This window comes from Carcharodon carcharias, chromosome 2, assembly GCF_017639515.1.
Source record: "Carcharodon carcharias isolate sCarCar2 chromosome 2, sCarCar2.pri, whole genome shotgun sequence".
NCBI lineage: Eukaryota > Metazoa > Chordata > Chondrichthyes > Lamniformes > Lamnidae > Carcharodon > Carcharodon carcharias.
The window spans coordinates 226,371,217-226,392,298 of NC_054468.1; the positions used below are offsets into that span (position 1 = coordinate 226,371,217).

A 21,082-nucleotide genomic window follows, 5' to 3' on the forward strand; every position below is an offset into this window, starting at 1 on the left:
GTTTGCAGAGGATGGGTCCCTGCATATGAATGTATGTCATGTCTAGCAAGCGTAAATGAGCTGGTTATCTTAAGTTGATTGTTAGTGTAGCTATTAGTGCACTCAGGATTGTTCAGCGGGTGCTGCGCAATCGTGGAATCAAATCTGAGAGTAGACATTTTGCTTTGGGTTTTGTGAACCCGGGCTGTTGAGTATGGTCTGTACTCTGCCTATTCTGAACAGCTGAAGGAATACATTGTTAGATTCGATCAGCCAATTACTGGGAAGTAAAAAAGGGATCTAACTGGAGTCAATGTGGATTCATTATTAGTGATTTTACTGTTGTGCACAAACAGGGTCTAAGGAGATTAGGAGCAGCGGAATCAAAGAAGACCATACCTGAAGGGAAGGTGCTTGTTTTTAAAATATAAAAGGTACTGTCTGAAAGGGGTGGTGGAGGCAGATTCAATAGTAACTTTCAAAAGGGAATCAGATAGCTGCAAAAGACCCACTTGAAGAGCAATGGGGTAGAAGCAGGGGGGGGCAGCAGACTAATTTATTCTGGACTGGGGAGGGGGTGGTGGAAGGTAACGTGAAGAATCCCCCAGAAAAGTGTTCAACTCTAAATATTGGCCCACTTTCTTACTGTGGAGGGAGAGTGAGTCACTGAGTTTTGTTGTTAGCTGCCATGGCTCAGTCACTGTGCACACGTTATGGAAAGGTGAACAGGAGAAAGCAAGTTCCAGAGAGTGGTTAGAATGTGGACCTCCTTACTACAAGACATGGTTGAGACATGGTTGGTCTGGCATAGATGGGAAGCTAGGTAAGCACACGGGAGAGCAAGGAATAGATGGATATGTCGATGGGCTGAGATGAAAAGAGGCAGGAGGAGGGTCATGTGGAGCCGAAACACCGATATAGACAGGTTGGGCCAAATAGCCTGTTCCTGTGTTGTATAAGCTGTGAAACAGGGATACTGTAGTTGTTGTGATGGGGAGAGGACATTGTAGTCTTTATCAGCAAGGATAGACTAGATGGGTCAAATGGTATTTCTCACTCTTTCCGCTACTTATGTATGTGTGGAACTCTTCACCAGAACTATTGTGAAAGAAAGATGTCACTTTGAACATATCCTTTCTCCTCTGGATGTCTTGTGCTATCATCATTCATACAATAGGGTCATTGGATGGTTACAGCACAGAAGGAGGCTATTTGGCTTGTTGTGTCCATGCTAGCTCTCTGCAAGAGCCACCCCCCGACTCTTTACCTGTAGACCTGCAAGTATTTTCTCTTCAGTTATTCAATTATAATTATCCAGTTCCCTTTTGAAACCCATGATTGAATCTGCCTTCATCACACTCTCAGGTAGTGCATTCCACATCTTAACCATTCGCTGTGTGAACGAAGGTTTTCCCTCATGTCACCATTGCTTCTTTTGCCAATCATCTTAAATCGGTGTCTTCTGGTTCTCAACTCTCCCACCTAAGGGAATCAGTTTCTCCCTATCTACTCTGCCCCATATTAATGTTTTATTTATAATACTCATAAAGTTACAAAGAATTTACAGCACAGATTGAGGCCATTTGATCCAATTAGTCTATGCTGCTCTTTATTCTCCACATGAACTTCCTCCGATTCTACTTCATCTAAGTTAATCAGTATATTCTTCGATTCCTTTCTCCCTCTTGTGCTTATTCAGTTTCCTCTTAAACCCACCTATGTTGTTCACCTCAGCTACTCTTTGTAGTAGCAAGTTCCACATATACAGCGTCTCTATTTTGTTACTACTAACTTACTGAATCCCTATTCTAGAGTTAGCCCGGAGATTCCTTTTGAAAAGTTGTTAATGATTGTTAAGTACAGCTTTTGGAAGATCAGAAGGCCATATGATGCAATCTAATTAAAATGGCTATGTTCACTGCTAGCTACAAAGTAATGATGCTGCCAATCTTCCAGCCTCTCCCATTCTCCACCATCTTATGAAGAACTGCTGCACGACCCCACCCACGTACCTGTTACATTTATTGGGATGACGTCACTTTGTACCGCCTGGGCTTGTTGGCGCATCCTCTCTTCTGGAGTGGGCAGTGGAAGGGCCTTGGTCCAGTTGGTCTGGACATCAATCTCGGAGAGGTCACTGGACACTGGGGTTTTAGATCTCCTAGAATAGTACAGCTTTTCCTCATCAGCGGATGAAACTGTGGACTTCAAGAAGAGACAAAAGGCATTTTTAGGAAGATGATTGGTCCAACAAACATATACCATTCTTCCCACCATCCCCACTATGCTCCTCAAGCCCCTTCTTTTTCCGTAGGGACAGGAGGAGCCTCCTCCAAGCTGTTCCGCCATTCAACTGACCTGTATCTTAACCTGCCTTGGTTCTGTAACATCAAATACTTATACCAACAAAAATCTATCAATCTATTTTGACGTTTTCAATTGCCACCCTCGGCCTAAATAACGTTTTCATAGAGAGAGAATTTTTTTTAATTCTTTCATGGGACGTGGGCATCGCTGGCAAGTCCTACATTTGTTGTCTATCTCCAACTGCCCTTGAACTGAGTGGCTGGCTAGGCCATTTCAGAGGACATTTAAGAGTCAATCACATTGCTGTGGTTCCAGAGTCACATGTAGGCCAGACCTGGTAAGGATGGCAGATTTCCTTCCCTAAAAGACAATAGTGAACCAGATGGATTTTGCTTTATATTCCAGATTTATATTCCAAATTTATTAATTGAACTTAAGTTCCACCAGCTGCCATGGTGGGATTTGAACCCATATCCCCAGAGCATTGGCCTAGATTACCTGTCTAGTGACATTACCACTATGCCACCATCTCCCCTCAGAGTTGGGGCTGGTGAGGGTTAAGACCGTTTTAATTCAACCATCCAGGAAAATCTTGAAGTTGCCCAAATTTCAGCACCCAATTATCTCTTAAAATTATCTCCACTGCTCTTCCTGGAATTTATTCCAGATGTTTGGTCATCCTTGGTGTGAAGAGCCTGACCTCAGCCTTAAAATCTACCTTGTACTCATTTGAATCTTTGGAAAGCAACATTTACCTTTTCATTCCCTTAACCATCTTACAACTCTCTGAGACATCCTCGTCTAGATATCTCCGTCCCAGGTTGAAAATCACACATCTCTCCTGTATTTTTCTCACAACTTAAACGCTTGTTAACCCACCAATGTGTTCCTCATATCACTCCCAGCTAGCTGCCACACACCCCACTCTCGCTTGTTCAGTTCAATCATTGTAGTTCTACACAGTTCCATATCACAGCAAGCGGCTGGAAGGAGGAGATTAAGAGCATCTGAGGTAGTAAAAGGGAAGAATGTGACAAGCGACACAGAAACCCTGTCACTCTCCACTTCCCCACGGACAGAAACCTTTCAAGCAGATGTGAACCAGGCACACGGGTGGGCACGCGCGCGCACACACAGCCTGTATTCTGAAAGCATCGGGCTGTAAGCATCTGACAAATGATTTCTGCACAGTGAGTGTGATCCTTAACCACACCGTGCATTTAAAAAAAAACTTTCACAGGGTGTGGGTGTCGCTGGCTAGGCCAGCATTTATTGTCCAGCCCTAATTGGCCTTGAGAAGGACAATTCTTGAACCACTGTGGTCCATACGATGTAGGTACACCCACTGTTAGGGAAGTAGTTCCAAAATATCTGGTCATTATCACATTGTTGTTTGTGGGAGCTTGCTGTGTGCAAATTGGCTGCCAAGTTTCTATTTCAAAAAGTACTTCATTAACTCTAAAGCGCCTTGAGACATTTAGTGATTTTGAAAAGCGCAATATAAATGCATGTCTTTCTTTCTTTTTGTTCTCTCCAATGGACAGAAAGAGAAGAAGAAACAGCACCGAACTCAGCACTGAATCCTCATCCGAAAGACTCAAAACGTTTTACACCGAATAAGTACTTTTTGAAGTGTAGTCGCTGTTACAACTTAGGAAACACTGCAGCCAAATTGTGTACAGCAAGCTCCCACAAACAGCAATGTGATAATGGTCTATGATATAGATTGAGGGATAAATATTGGTCAGGACACCGGGATAACTCCCTCGCTTTTCTACGAAATAGTTTCAGGGGTTTTTTTTTTTAAACATCCACTGAACAGGGCCTCTCCTCATCCAAAAGACAGCACCTCCAACAATGCAGCACTCCCTCAGTACCGCACTGGAGTGCCAGCCTTGACTTGCGTACTCAGGTCCAGGAATGGGACATGAAACCAGAACCTTTGACTCAGGTGAGAGTGCTTCAACTGAGCCACAGCTAACAAGGCTAATTGCCAGCCAAGTTAGCATTAGGGGTGATATCATTGGCCTTGTGGTCAAGGATTAGGATGGGGAGAATCAACTAGAGTTGGACACTCCTGATCATTACCCAATGACTCCCACTCCCAGTCCCAGTCCCAGCAGAAGATAGGTAGATATGCATAACGTGTGAGGACATTAGGGTCAATTGACCTGTTGACACTCCCCACTGAGGCTAATTCATGTGGAGTGCCCATCTGGGTCAGCCAAGGGAAGAAATGTACGGCCACCATGGAACACCACCTCAGCAAGAACCATTGGCTTCAAGCACAAAATGGAAGCGGGGTAGGGTGGGGGGTGGGGGTGTAGGGTAGTAGGCAGGGGTTAAAAGCAATCGATGGAATACGGTAGCAGCAGTGGGCAGTGTTTGACAAGCAAAATACAATACCAAGCCAAGCAAGTTGTGATTGCTGCTGCCAGTAGACATAAAGGAAACAGCAGCGTCTTCTCATTGACAGGTGCACAAAGTACGGTGCAGTACAACGGAACAGACAGGGCTGCAGGAACCGGGTGACAGAGGGATCAGGGTCTATGAGGGGACTGCAGACATGGCCGAGACAAGCAAAGCAGTTTGCTGAATTAGTGTGTGTCGTCTCTGTACCTGGTTATTCCATGAAGTCAAATGGCAGCAGAGACTAAGGCAACTTAAGAAGTTATGTTGCTGGAGTGAAAGAACAGAACAGAGGAAAGAAAGAACAAAAAAAAAGAGTGACTAAAATAACTGCAGACAAAAGGAACAAAAGTGCAGTTAAAGCCCTCTGTTGAACAGAGTGCTGTAAGGATAAGCATATCTTTTTAAACTGGCCAGTCTCTTGGTAAAGAACTCAATAATGCCCTATTGAATGCGTTAGCATTATTATTACACAAGTACACCACAAGGGAGTGGCAGTCAGTTTAGGGCTAGTTGGATTTTATATGCGACTTTAGAATTGTAAATAGTTTGATTTTAGCAGTGAGAAAATGCTTGAACTCTGCCCTCAGAAATGACGGATGTGAAGGAGATTTGATTATAATCCTAGCCCAACCTGAAACCTATTCGATCCTGAGATGTAGATGAGCTGGCGGGGCAGCACTTACTCTCAACCCTGATAAATGCAAAATACCGCGGATGCTGGAAATCGGAGACGAAAACAGCAAACGCTGGAAAAACTCAGCAGGTCGGACAGCATCTGCGGAAACAGGAACAGACTTGACGTTTTGAGTCTGTCTGACCTGCTCTGAAGAAGGGTCCGACGGGCTCGAAACCTTAACTCTGTTTCTCTTTCTGCAGATGCTGTCAGACCTGCTGAGTTTGTCCAGCGTTTGCTGTTTTTGTTTCTTACTCTCATCCCTTGTTGCCTTCAGGACATTAAGTGTCAACCACACAGTGTGGGAATGGAGTTAGATGTAGGCCAGGCCAGATATGGATGAGAGGTTCCCTACCCTGAAGGGCAGGAGTGAACCAGTTATTCACTTTCATAACTCGCTCTGGGTGAGATCTAAACTTGTGACTCGCTGGGGTTGCTAGTCCAGAATTATAAGCACAACATTACCTTACCCCATGAGGTAAGTGTTCTGGTGGAAGAAAGAAAGACTTGCATTATATAGCACCTTTAACAAGAACCATACATCACAAAAAACTTTACAGCCACTGCAGTGCTTTTGAAGTGCCGTCACTGCTGTAATGTAGGAAACGCAGCAGCCAATTTTCACACAGCAAGTTCCCATAAACAGCATTGTGATAATGACCAGATAATCTGTTTTTGTGATGCTGATAGAGGGATAAATGTTGGCCAAGACACCGGGATAACTTGCCTGCTCTTCTTCCAAATAGTGCCACGGCATCTTTTACACTAACCTGAGAGTGTGGACAGGGCCTCAGTTTAACATCTCATCTGAAAGACAGTGCCGCCTCCCTCAGTACTGCACTGGAATATTAGCCTTGATTTTTTTTTTGTGCTCAAGGCAAGAGTGCTACTAACTGAGCCAAAGAGTCCTGACAATAAGGCATCAGCTTGAAATGGTAACTCTCTTTCTATCTCCACAGATGCTGCCTAATGGGCTGAGTATTTCCAGCATTATTTTCTTTTATTTCAGGATTTCTAGCATCTACAGTATTTTGCCTTTGCTAATAGTCTCTTATTGATTTTGGGTCATGGGTCAAAAAGACTCCATGAATTGGAAATTGTACGAAACTGACAGGAGGAGCTGAACTGGCGCAATCAGCCTAGTTGTGCTGTTCAAATGTTATCTAATTTTATCTAAAACACATTCCAATGGCATTTCTTCTGTCAACTGAATAAAGGCTCAAATAAAACACAAATTATTCAGTTTAACATCACCACTGAGGGAACCAGTGTTCAAGCTAAGTGAAGCAAAATTTTAATCGGGGAATTCAGGCTGACAAGCACCCACTCCATCCCCCGCACATCTCTCCCAACATGATGTTACAAGACAATATCCTTCACTAGGTTTCAGAAGCCATAAGAAGCAAGCAAGAGTGAAAATTTTCAACAGACATCTTGGAAAAGATTTTTAGTCAGTCTTACCATTTGCTCCTGATCTTCCTCCTCATCCAAGCAACTTGCAGAGAGATGGGATGATGACGAGGCAAATATTGGGCCCTGAGAGTAGTACTGGGAACTGCGAAAACCATCCTTCCTTAGTTTATCGCAGTCTGCAAGACAGAGAGAGAGAGAGAGAGAGAGAGAGAGAAAGAGAGAGAGAGAGAGTGTTTGAGAGCAGCCTGGGTGTAAATTGCAGCAACTGTGAGAATCAAAACCAATTCACCCTTCATTAAAATTCACATCAATGTCCAGGTAGCCCGAGTGACACTTAGAAGCTCAAACACCAGGTACTAGAGTTTCCAAAACAGGCCCTGAGCTGCTGATATTCAGTGTTCAACATACTAAGACTGGCATTCAAGGTTGCCTTGGTGGCACAGACATAGATTCCATGCAAGATTCCCAGATTTGGCCTCCTGAACCAGGGCAGTATGAAACTGCTGGAACTGGCCTTGGTGCTGCACAAGAGACCTGGGGGGGGTTGAAGTGCCTGAATCCCCCACATTGCCACATTTATTGGCTACATTGGTATCAGTCACACTTAAAGCCAGCAGCTTTTGAGAGTGAACTTGAGTATAGAACTCGCTACCACAAGTAGTCACAGCAAACAGTGTAGATGCATTTAAGGGAAAATTAGATAAACAGATAAGGGAGTAAGGAATAGGAGGATATGCTGATCGGGTGAGGAGAAGAGGAGTGGGAGGAGGCTCGTGTGGAGCATAAACACTGGAATGGGCCTGTTGGGCTGAGTGATCTGATTATTCTATGTGATTCTATATAATTAATGAACCTTACTGTACTTGTCTTTTTTAGGGTTATGTACTTCTGTGGGGGGTCATTCCTGGTTCCAGGCTTACTGCAACTTAGAAATTTAGTGGCAGAAGGTGCTTAAAAGCTCATTAATCCCTTTCAGATGGTATTACTGGAAATAAGCTGCATTAATTTACAGATGAGGAGACAACATTCTGTCTAGCATGAGACCCCAGGGGAGAAGGGGGAGGGTGCTTTATGTAAAAATGTATCATTAACCCAGTGTAGACAGGGAATGGAGGAATGTGAGGATAGGGTAGCAAGTGGAGTAGAGGTAGATCAGCCATTGACCAGAAGCTGTTGGGTGTGTCAGCACTGGCTTAGGTGGTAGAACTCCCCCTCTCTGAGTCAGTAGGTTGTAGGTTCAAATCCCACTCCAGGGCTTGAGCACAAAAATTAAGGCTGACACTCCCAGTGCAGCACTGAGGGAGCTGCACTCTCGGAAGTGCTGTTAAATCGAGGGCTCTGCCTGCTCTATTTCGAAGAAAAGCAGGGGAGTTATCTGTGGTGCCTGGGCCAATCGTCCCTCAATGGACATCACAAAACAGATTATCTGGTCATGACTGCGTTGCTGTTTGTGGAAGTTGGCTGTGTGCAAATTGGCTGCTGCGCTTCCTCCATTACTAATTTGTCATTGGAAAAATCTGCGGGGGAAAGACAGGGAAGTGGCACGGAGTAAATTTCTCCTTCAGAGGGCTAGCACAAACACAATGGGCCGAATGGCCTCCTTCTGTGCTGTAACTATTCTGTGATTCTGCGACAGTCACTACACTTAAAACGTACTTCTTAGACTTAAGAGGCTTTTCTGTGTCTAGAGACACACGAGGCAGAAGAAGCACATACTTCTCTCTGTTTCCAAAGCAGCTTTTTGCTGGAACAGGTCCCTAGCTTGTTGCCAGAGGCTACAGCTTGGAGGGGCAGCGCTCTATATCAAGCATGGCTGACCAGGAGACTCTCCCACTCTTACCACCTGCCATCAGACATATTAGATGGATTTACAGGTTGGTAATCAACCTGTTTTTGACTTGTTATGAACGCACCTTCCTTGGCCATCAAGTCCCGGGGTGGGACTTAAACCCAGAGCTTCTGGCTGAGAGGCAGGAGTGTTCCCCATTGCACCACAGTACCTCACCCGAAAGTACTTCGTTGGCTGTAAAATGCTTTGAGATGTCATGAAAGGCGTTCTATAAATGCAATCCTTTCTTTCACTGAACCACCGTACACTGTACTAGACCTGGGTATTCTCTGATGAGTGGTTCACCTCCTGCCTTCCTCAAAGCCTCAAGTCAAGGGTATGATGGAATATTCACCTCCTGCGTGCTACACTGCAGTTGCAACAACACCCAAAAGGATCAGCACCATTTATGATGGTCCCATGCCTCTGGCATTCAACATCCACAGCCTCCATCACTGTGCATTGTGGCTGTAGCTTATACCACTGCTTATACCACAGCAAATTGCCATGGCTACATCAACAGATCCCTGTGGCACACCACTCATCACATCCTGCCAATCAGAAAAGACCCACTTATGCCATCTATTATACTAAACAATCTTCTATCCATGCCAATATGTTACCCCCTACACCATGAGCTTTTATTTTCTGCAATAACCTTCTGGAAATCTAAGTACAGTACATCCACCAGTTCCCCTCTATCCACAGCATATGTGACTCCTTCAAAGAACTCCAATAAATTGGTTAAACATGATCTCCCCTTCACAAAACCATGTTGACTCTGCCTGATTGCCTTGAATTTTTCTATGTGCCCTGCTATAACATCTTTGATAATAGCTTCTAACATTTTCCCTATGACAGATGTTAAGCTAACTGGCCTAGAGTTTCCCGCTTTGTCCCATCTCTTTCCTGATTTGCAGCTATTTCTGGAATGTCACGTGTGTCCTCTATAGTCAAGACCGAAGCAAAATACCTGTTTAAGTCGTCCGCCATCTCCCTACTTTCCATTATCACATTCCCCAGACGCACTCTCTATAGGACCAACGCTCAAGATCCTGAGGGGTACGGACAGGGTAAATGGTGAGAAACTGTTCGTGCTCAAGAGAACATCAAGAACAAGAGGGTACAGATTCAAAATAATTGGCAAAAGTGGTAAATGTGATGTGAGGAAAAACGTTTTCACCCGGAGGGTGGTTGGAGTCTGGAACAAACTTCCTGAGAGGGTGGTGGAGGCTGGTTCGATCGAGGTATTCAAAAGGGAATTGGATTGCTATCTGAAAAGAGAGAATGTGCAAGGTTACAGGGATAAGGCAGGGGAGTGGGACTAGGTGGAATACTCTTTCAGGGAGCCAGTGCAGACTCCATGGGCTGAATGGCCTCCTTCTGCACTGTAATGATACTGTGATAATGTGAACTTTTTTCTTATTTAAATATCTATAGAAACTATTACTATCTGTCTTTGTATTACTAGCTAGCTTTCTCTCGTATTCTAATGTTTCCCTCCTTATTAATCTTTTTATCATTCTTTGCTGCTTTTTGTATACTTTCCAATCTTCTGACCTGCCACCCATCTTTGTGTAATTATATGCTTTTTCTTTGTTTGATACTGTCTTTAACTTTTTTAGTTAACAATGGGTGGTGGGAACTCCCCCTGGAATCTTTCTTTCTCATTGGAATGTATATATTCTGTGTATTCTGAAATATCCCTTTAAATATCCGTCACTGAACTTCTATTGACATATCCCTTAACCTCATTTGCCAGTTCACTTTAGCTACCTCTGCTTTCATGCCCTCATAATTGCCCTTATTTAAGTTTAAAATACTAGTCTTGGATGCACTCATTTCTCCCTCAAAATCAATGTAAAATTCAATCATATTATGATCGCTGCTACCTAGGGGTGCCTTCACTAGGAGGTTATTAATTCTATATCATTGCTCAATACCAGGTCTATTATAGCCTGCTCTCTGGTTGGCTCCAGAATGTGCTGTTCTAAGAAACTCTCTTGAAAACTTTCTATGAGCTCCTCATCTACTCTACCTTTGCCCAGCTAATTTTTCCAGTCTATATGTAGATTAAAACCCCCCATGATTATTGCTGTACCTTTCTGGCAAGGTCCCATTATCTCTTTTATACTCTGTCCTACTGTGTAGTTACAATTAGGAGGCCTGTACACCACTCGTACTAGTGACTTCTTGCCTTTATCATTTCTCATCTCAACCCAAGCCGCTTCTACATCCTGGTTTCCGAAACTTAAGTCATCCCTCTAGAATGTGCTAATACCATCATTAATTAGCAGAGCCATCCCTCCACCTTTTCCTAATTTCCTGTCCTTCCTAAATGTCACATCCCCATCAATATTCGGGTCCCAATCTATGTCATCCTGTAACCATGTCTCTGTAATGGCCATCAGATTGTACTCGCTTATTTCTATTTATGCTATCAGTTCATCTGTTTTGTTTCGAATGCTATTTGTGTTTAGATACAGAACCTTTAGTTTGGTCCTCTTATTATTATTTTGTAGCGCCTAGCCTTATCCGCTGAATTACTCTAGAATTGTACTCTCTTTCCCTTCCTGTCACAGTCCGTTTATCATTTCCCATATTAATACTTGACTCTCTTGCCTTGTCTCTACTCTTCGGTTTACCACATCTCTCCAAATTTGATCCCTTGCTCCTACAATTCAATTTAAAACCTCTCTACTTCCTTAGTTAGGCAGTTCGCTAGGACACCAACCCCAGCACCGTTCAGATCCCACTTTCCCCAATACTGGTGCCAGTGCCCCACAAACTGGAACTCACTTCTCCAACACCAGTCTTTGAGAAACACATTAATTTCTCTAATCTTATTTGTCCTATGTGGCTCAAGTATTAATCCAGAAGTTATTACTTTTGAGGTTCTGCTTCTTAATTTGGGGCCTAGCTCATCATACTGACTATGCAGAGCCTCCTTCCTCATCTTGCCTATGTTGTTGGTACTTACATGGACCACGACCACTGGATCCTCCCCCCTTCCACTGCAAGTTCCTCGCCAGCCCTGAGCAGATGTCCCGAACTCTGGCACAGGGCAGGCAAGAAAACCGTCTGGACTCTCGCTCTTTGCTACAGAGAACAGTGTCAATCCCCCTCACTATACTGTCCCCTAATACCACTACATTCCTTTTTGCTCCCCCCACTTGCATGGCTTCCTGTACCATGGTGTCATGGTCAGTTTGCTCATCCACTTTGCAGCCCCTACTCTCACCAAACAAGCTGAGAACCTCAAACCTGTTGGACGACTGCAGGGGCTCACACTCCTGCACTGCTCCTGCCCTCTGGGTCCCTTTACCTGCCTCACTCGCAGTCACACCCTCCTGACCCTAGCCACTGATCAAATCAGAAGGCCCTATCCTAAGTGGCGTGACTGCATCCTGGTAATTTTTCACCTCCCTGATGTGTCGCAGAGTCTACAACTCAGCCTCCAGCTCAATGACCCTGAGCTGAAGTTCCTCAGGTCACAAACATTTACTGCAGATGTGTTTGCCTTGGATCACAATGTTATCCGGAGTTCCCACATGCTGCAGCCTTGACACATCACCTGTCCTGCCATCCTTAATGTGGCTTAAATAACTGATGATATTAATTACTTATTTAATGTTGCTTTCTTATATATTTGATTAACTTTACCACCAAATTGTGCACTATTTTAAACCTTAGGGATAGAACAGAACTTACCCACTTATCAGATACTCACCAAAAAGCTACCTCCTTTCCCAGTAGTAGAGCAAGAACCAGTTCCTATGGGGTGAGAAAGATAGAAAGAGGAAACGAACAACTCCTCCCCCTTCCCTGAACTCCCGTCTCACCAAACTCCAAGTCTTCACTCAGTCAGTCGGCTGCACTAAAGAGCCCTGCATTTATGGTAAACTGAACTGGGGCTACAGTAACCAGATTCAACCAGATAGCTAATTAATTACTCAGCTCCGACAGCTGAGAGTGAGTTCACCTTGTCTAAACTGCAAGAAAGAGATAACTTAGCCTGCTTCCCTTCCCACATCTCTCTGCCTCACTCTCCTTCTTTCAGGCACTAATTAAAACCTACCTCTTTGGTCATCTGACTAATATCTCCTTTAGTGGCTTGATGGCATATTTTGTTTTATAATGCTCCAATGAAATATTTTATTACATAGAAGTGTTATATAGGCATGAGTTGTTCCCATTGTTTGAGAGCTGCATTGAGAGGTGGGCACAACTCTCGTTCTCCTGAAGCCAGTACCATAATGTGACGACTCTCTTTTTGGATACCCGTAACAGGACCCTCTTAACTTGCACACGCAGGGCTGACTGCTCAGATACAATTAGCAGATCTGGCAGTGAATTTATGACCTTTCTTTCACACCCAGCTGTATGAGGTAAAGCTGCGTTACATCAGGACCCTTCCCCCAGCATCACTTATCACGGGCATATGGCGAAGTTGGGGAATGCCGACACACGGCCTTCTTCAAACAGTTCCTTTGTTCAAACGCTAGAGAAAGGAAGGAAAATAGACTGGGAGCTGCTTTGCAGTGTGACAGCTGGACCAGTGCGATCAGAGAATTGAGCCAGACAGACTCATGGTGACCTTTTGCCCAAAGCCCGACACACGTCTTGATGCAAACACAAATGTGCGACGGGAGGCTGAAAAGCACACAAGCAGCTGTGGCATCTACCCTTCGAACTGAAGTCTCACATACCCCTCAACCTTCCCCTTTTGCCACTAAAGGAATTTTCACCTATAGGAATTGCTGTTGGACATGGCTCAGTGGGTAGTGCTCGTGACTCGCAGCCAGTATGTTTTGGTTGGAGTACTACTCCAGAGACTTGTGCGGCCAACCCAGGCTGTGTCACGCTGCTCCCGGTGTCTGGGACTGAGACGCGCTGCTCCTGGTGTCCGGGACTGAGACGCGCTGCTCCCGAAGTCTGGGATTGGGGAAGACTTTTCCCCGGTGTCTGGGACTGAGACGCGCTGCTCCCGGTGTCCGGGACTGAGATGCGCTGCTCCCGGTGTCCGGGACTGAGACGCGCTGCTCCCTAAGTCTGGGACTGAGACGCGCTGCTCCTGGTGTCTGGGACTGAGACACGCTGCTCCTGAAATCTGGGACTGAGACGCGCTGCTCCCGGTGTCCGGGACTGAGACGCGCTGCTCCCAAAGTCTGGGATTGGGGAAGACTTTTCCCCGGTGTCTGGGACTGAGACACGCTGCTCCCGATGTCTGGGACTGAGACAGACTTATTCTTGGTGTCTGTGAAGGGTCACAGACTGAAGACATTGAGTGCGAAAATCATCAGCTGGTTCTTTACACAGACATTGGAGACAGTTTGTCTCTTAACCAGAGGAAAATATATATTTATCTTGTGGGTTCTTATGATCTGGAATACGCTGCCTCAAAGGGCTGAGGAAGCAGATCCTTCAACTCTTAAAACAGAATTCGATAAATACTCGAAGCAGAGGAATCTATAGGGCAACGGGGAAAGAGCTGAGCAATAGGACTAATTGGATCGTTCTACCAAAGAGCTAAATAACCTTGCTCTGTAATGAATCAATCTTAAGATTCTAAACTAAATGTTTGTTGACTTTGGTTCCAATTAAAGTTTGGATAAATGGCGATGCTTCATGTAGTGGAACAGTCTACGGAAGAGCACTAGGAAATCTTGCAAAGACTGGCAACAGGGAGAAGATCGGCCACAAAAACAGACATCAGGAGATTCGACAGACAGCAACATTAACGGGTCAAATTCATTAACTAATTAAGGTGCATGAAAGGATCTAACTACATTTTAATGATGGATGTTACTGAGCTCAGCGCCACTTCAGCTGTAAAGTCGACAAGTCTCGCATCGTTTCTGTTAATGATTTCTGAGATACTGTCTACAAAAAAACACACACACAAAGTATCCTGGTGGTTCAGTGAGTGAATGAACTGCATTTATATGGTTCTGATCCTGTACAGAGCAGAATAATTTCAAGACTGATTCTCATTCGAGATTACTGAAGCAGAATCACAGTGAGAGTGGGAGTGAGAGCGGGAGAGGACAATATAATTGGGCACAGCGGCCACAGTTCCCCCTCTGATGCAGATCAGTCCTGGTCTTATTGAAAGATGGAACAGGCTGGAGGGGTTAAATAGCCTAGTCCTGTGTTCCAGTGGTGAAAATGCAGAGGATTGAGGATCAGGGAGGACTGGAGTGGGGAGGAGCTATGGTGACGGTGATTCCTACCTCTCAGTTGAACAACTTGCTGATTGTACCGGGAGGTTAACAACACCGGGGAGATGGTAGCATAGTGGTAATGTCACTGAACTAACAATCCACAGACCCAGGCTAATGCTCTGGGTACATGGGTCAAATCCCACCATGGTAGCTGGTGGGATTTGAATCCAGTTAATAAATCTTCAATTATAAAGCTAATCTCAGTAACGATCACCATGAAATTATCATCAATCGTCATAAAAGCCCATCAGGTTCACTAATGTCCCTTAGGGATTGCCAACCTGGCCTACATATGACTCCAGATCCACAACAATGCAATTGACTCTTAACTGCCCTTTGCAATGGGCAAGCCGCTCAGTTCAAGGGATGGGCAATAAATGCCAGTCTTGCCAGCAATGCCCACATCCCACGAAAGAATAAAGAAAAATAAACGGGGCCACAGAGGTCACCATTCTGAGGGGAAAGAACAGAAAAATCTGAGGGGAGAAACAAGGATGGCGTAAACAAGTAATTGGGGATGGTCCGATGGGGCGGAAGTGTACAGAGACGGGGCATGCTCAATCAAACAACCAGTCGTGTGCACACGAACACCAAACCTAAGGATTACAGGATAGTTAGAGAGGGGGCTGGAGGAGGTTGCAGAGAAAAGGTGGAGTGAGGACATGGGGGAGATTTGAACATGGAGGTGAGAAATCGTTCGCTTGTATTGGTGGACACTGCAGCCAATCTCCATGTCAGCTGGCTGCACAATGACCAACCTGGAGCACACATTGCCAGTTGGCCAGGATGGGCCAGAGGGCTGATGTGCCATTATGACTTCAGCCAGGACTTGGGGCTCGTCTAGAAAACAGAGTGAGGTGGACGGACAGAGAATGAACCATGTAAGTCAAGGGAGGAGGTTCCCGGCATCTGGCCATTCGACTTCACAGCACTGACTACAAATTCCAATGATCAGGTCAACCAATTAGCATAGGAAAGGGCTGGTGTGGCCTCACATTCCTTGCCCTCGCCCCCTGTCATGTGGAATGTTCCCCTTACCCTGACTTTCCCCACCAATCCCACCAGCTGCCCTTTGTCACATCAGCTAACCTGCTCTGAAAACTCATAAAACGAAGGTAGCTTCCTGATAGGAAATCAGAGGAAAGCAACTCAACAACTGAATGGTTCCTCCGGCTTACTTCAAAGACCCTTCCGTCATTACTCAAGAATCGACAGGGCATATAGTTTCGGTTCCATAATGATGGGCCTATAATACCTCACACCAACTCCTTTAAAGTTGCAGTGCGCCAGTCCTATCAATTGACAGTCTCAACAACCTTGCTGTAATGAGGCACTTGATCTTGGTGCTGTTACATGACAAATCTAGTTGACGGCAGACACACATTCTCTGTCTGTCTGCAACACTCTGTTTTCTAGACAAGTCCCAAGTCCTGGCCGAAGTCACAATGTTCATGCTCCACACCAGTCCTCTAGTCCCTCCTAGCCAACTGGTAATGTGTGCTACAGATCAAGTCACTGTGCAGCCAGCTGACATGGAGATTGGCTAGAGTGTCCACCAATAGAAACGAATGATTTCTCACCTCAGTGTTCAAATCCCTTCATGTCCTCATCCCTCCTTATATCTGTAACTTCCTCCAGCCCTGCAATCCTCTGAAATCTCTGTCTCTCTCCAATTCTGGTCTCTTGCACATTCCTAATTTTCACCATGGGGAGCCATGCCTTCAGCTGCCTTGGCCTTAAGTTCTGGAATTCCCTCCCAATGTCTCTCTGCCTCTCACTCCTCCTAAAGGTGCTTCTAAAAAACCTATAAACTCATCTGTCTTGATACCTCCTTATGTGCCTTGGTTTCAATTTTAATTTGATAATGCTCTTGTGAAATGCCTTGGGATGCTATAATGCTAAAGGCACTGCATTAACTTTTTAAACTTCTTTCACGTGATGTGGGCATCACTGGCTAGGTCAGCATTTATTACTCAGCCCTAATTGCCCTTGAGAAGGTGGTGGTGAGCTGCCACTTGAACTGCTGTAGCCTACATGGCATTGGTGCACCCACAGTGCTGTTAGGGAGGGAGTTCCAGGATTTTGACCCAGCAACAGTGAAGGAACGGCGATATATTTCCAAGTCAGGGTGGCGAGTGACTTAGAGGAAACTTGCAGGTGGCGTGTTCCATGCATCTGCTGCCCTTGTCTTTCTAGGTGGTAGATGTTGTGGGTTTGAAAGGTGCTGTTGAAGAAGTCTTGGTGAGTTGCTGCAATGCATTTTGTAAATGGTACACGCTGCTGCCACTGCACATCAGTGGTGGAGGGAGTAAATGTTTAAGGTGGTGGATGGAGTGCCAATAAACGGGCTGCTTTGACCTGGCCGGTGTAGAGCTTCTTGAGTGTTGTTGGAGCTGCACTCGTCCAGGCAACTGGGGAGTATTCCATCAAACTCCTGACTGGAGTCTTGTAGATGGTGGGCAGGCTTTGGGGAGCCAGGAGGTGAGTTACTCACCACAGAATTCCTAGCCTCTTGACCTGGTCTTGTAGCCAGGGTAATTATATGGCCGGTCCAGTTCAGTTTCTGGTCAATGGTAACCCCCAGGATGTTTTGTGGAATTCAGCAATAATAATGCCATTGAATGTCAAGGGGGGGTTAGTTAGATTTTCTTGTTGGAGGTGATCATTGCATTTGTATGGCGCAAATGTTACTTGCCACTTATCAGCCTAAGCCTGAATGTTGTCCCCATTTTTGCTGTATTTGGATATAGACTGTTTCAGTATCTAAGAAGTCATGAATGGTGCTGAACAGTGTGCAATCATTAGCAAACACCCCCACATCTGAGCTTATGATGGAAGGAAGATCACTGATGTGGCAGCTGAAGATGGTTGGACCTAGGACACTACCCTGAGGAACTCCTATAGCAATGTTCAGGAACTTCTAACAAACACAACCATCTTCCTAAATGCTAGGTATGACTCCAACCATTGGAGAGTTTTCCCCGATTCCCAATTCACTAGGGCTCCTGAATCCCACACTCAGTCAAATTCTGCCTTTTGATCCAGAGGTAAAAGAGTGTCACCCATTGAGCCACAGCTGACATTTGGGTTGCAGAGCAAGATTCCTTGGTTGCACTTTTCTCTATTTATGCACAGAGACCTGCCGAGAGTTCAGCTCTTTTGTCCATGACCAAGGCTATAATAAAGTCAGGAGCTCAGTGGCCCTGGTGGAACCCAAACAGAGAACATGGCTCAGATAATCAGTTTTTGTGGCGTTGATTGAGGGATAAATATTGGCCAGGACATCAGATAGAACTCCCTTGATCTTCCTCCAAATCATGTCATGGGATCTTTTACGTTCACTGGCGCTTCAAGGTAACATCACATTCAAAAGTCAACACCTCCAACATTAGCACTGTACTGCGGGAGTGCTGCAGAGTGTCAGCTCAAGTCTCTGGTATGGGGCCTGAACCCCCAACCTTCTGACCCAGAGGCAAGTGCGGCACACCCATTGAGCCCCAGCTGACATTTGGGTTACACAGCAAGTTTGCTTGGTTACACTTTTCTCCATTTGTGCACAGAGACCTGCAGAGAGCAAACATTTGAGACAACATGCCCACCTTTCTGCACATCTAAAGCCATCCACTCTCCCAACAGTATAACTACAGTTATACTGTGGCTTGAGTCTCGGAAATGGGACCTAAGTTTCTAACAACAACTTTGGCTGTAAGAATAGAAAAGCAGAATTTTTTTTTTTTTAAAAGTTTGAAACTTATAAATGTGGATGTTCAGGGAGACTTGGGTGTACTTGTACAAGGAACAAAAAAAGTTAGCTTGCAGGCACAGCAAGCAATTAGGAAAGCAAATTGCATTTATTGCAAAGGGATTTGAGTGCAAGAATAAAGAAGTCAATTGTACAGGTCTTTGGTGAGACTGTGCCTGGAATAGTGCGTGTAATTTTGGTCTCCATATTTAAGGAAAGATATACTTGCATTGGAGGCAGTACAGTGAAAGTTCATTACATTGGTCCTTGGGATGAGAGGGCAGTCCTATGATGAGAGGCTGAGTAAATTGGGTCTAAATTCTATGGAGATTAGCAGAATGAGAGATATCACTTCGAAACATTCAAGATTATGAAGGGGCTTGATCATGAAGGTACTGAGACTTTGTTTCCTCTGGTTGGGGAATCTAGGGGCACAGAATAAGGAGCCACTCCCTTAGGACTGAGATGAGGAGAAATGATGTAACTCAAAGGGTTGCGTATCTTTGGAATTCTCTACCGAGAGGGTTGTGGATGCTCCATCATTGAATATCTTTAAGGCTGGGGTAGACAGATTTGTGGTCTCTCAGGAAATCAAGGGATATGGGGAGGGGGTGGGAAAGTGGAGTTGAAGCCCAAGATCAGCACAAATAGAGGTTAATGGGTATAATCTTATAGCCATTACGGAGACGTGGTTACAAAGAGGCCAAAGCTGGGAACAAAATATTCAATGGTATGTGACTTTTCAAAAGGATAGGCAGGAAGGAAAAGGGTGGTGGAGTAGCTTTGTTAGTATGAGATGGAATAAGTGCGATAGCAAGAAAGGATCTTGGATTGGAAGATGTATAATCCAGATGGATGGAGGTAAGAAAAAACAAGGGGAAGAAGACGCTGGTGGGAGTAGTCTATAGGCCCACCGACAGTAGCTATACTGGAGGATAGAGAATAAATCAGGAGATAATGAGGGCATATAAAAATGGCAGTACGTTAATCATGGGTGACTTTAATGTTCATGTAGATTGGGAAAATCAAATTAGCAGAGGTAGACACCAGCAAGAATTCATAGAATGTATTCAGGACAGCTTTAGAACAATATGTTGTGAATCCAACCAGGGATCAGGCTATTTTGGACCTGCTAATGTGTAATGAGGCAGGTTTAATAAATGATCTTCGAGTAAAGGATCCCCGAGGAAACAGTGGCCATAATATGGTAGAATTTAGCATTCAGTTTGAGAGTGAGAAACTTGAGTTGGAAACAGCTGTGCTAAGTTTAAATAAGGGTAATTACAATAGAGTAGAGTTGGCTGGAGTGGACTGGGGAAACAGTTTAGCAGAAGATATGGGGGGTTGATGAACAATGGCAGATGGTTAAGAAAATAGTTCATGACTCACAACAAAGACATATCCCAGTGAGGAAGAAGGATTCAAGGAAGGGGATAAACCAACCACGGTTAACCAACGAAGTTACGGACAGTATCAAATTGAAAGAAAAAACATACAATGTGACAAAGATTAGTGGTAAGCCAGAGGATTGGGAAAATTTTAAAAACCAACAAAAGATGACCAAAAAATAAATAAAGTGGGAGAAAATAAACTTTCAGGGTAAACTAGCAAGTAATATAAAAACGGACAGTAAGAGCTTCTTTAAATATATAAAAAGTGAAGAACAAAGGCACCTTAGAAAATGAAGCTGGGGAAATAATAATGGGGAACTAGGAAATGGCAGAGGAGTTGAATAAATACTTCGCATCAGTCTTCACAGCAGAAGACACTAATAGCATTCCAAAAATACTAAATAGTCAAGGGGCAAAGGGGCGGGGGGGGGAAATAAATACAATAACCATCACTAGAGAAAAAGTACTAGGGAAACTAATGGGGCTAAAGGCCAATAAGTGCCCTGAAATTGTGTGTGCTTGAGGGAAATAAACTTGCAGGCTATTGGGATAAGAGCAGGGGAATAGGACTGACTGGATTGCACTACAAGGAGCCAGCATGGACTTGGTGGGCCAAATAACCACCTTCTGTGCCACAAGGACTCAATGACTCTAGCCCCTGGGAAATTTTCTGGGCTACATTGATTGTTCCTGGGTCCTTCCATCCTGTTACTGCCACCCACACATAAGCACTTCAGGTGATACTATCAGTAGGTCAAAATCCTGGAACTCCCTTCCTAACAACACTGTGGGTGTACTTACATCATACGGACTGCAGCAGTTCAAGAAGGCAGCTCACCGCCACCTTCTCAAGGATAATTAGAGATAGGCAATAAGTGCAGGCCTAGCCAGAGATGCCCTCATCTCGTGAAAGAATAATTCTTTAAAAATGCAGATGTTACCTTTTTATTCATTCATGGGATGTGGGCGTTGCTGGCTAGGCCAGCATTTATTGCTCATCTCTAATTGCCCTGGAGAAGGTGGCCGGGAGCTGTCTTTTTGAACCGCTGCAGTCCATGAACCGCCCACCAACTGTCCCTGGGTAAGTTTACACAGAGGTTAAACGACAGCAAA

At 44.7% G+C, this 21,082-nt stretch overlaps 1 protein-coding gene across 1 annotated transcript in view; it reads right to left on the reverse strand.

Moving 5' to 3' along the window:
* nhsl1b (NHS-like 1b) overlaps positions 1 to 21,082 on the reverse strand; it is a 223,405-nt gene that overhangs the window by 16,056 nt on the left and 186,267 nt on the right. Inside the window, exons 3-5 of the mRNA XM_041207619.1 lie at positions 6,833 to 6,960; positions 4,906 to 4,965; positions 1,992 to 2,184 (exon numbers count right to left, since the gene is read on the reverse strand). Coding sequence (XP_041063553.1) covers positions 1,992 to 2,184; positions 4,906 to 4,965; positions 6,833 to 6,960 — 381 coding nt within the window. The remainder of the gene's footprint in view (positions 1 to 1,991; positions 2,185 to 4,905; positions 4,966 to 6,832; positions 6,961 to 21,082) is intronic.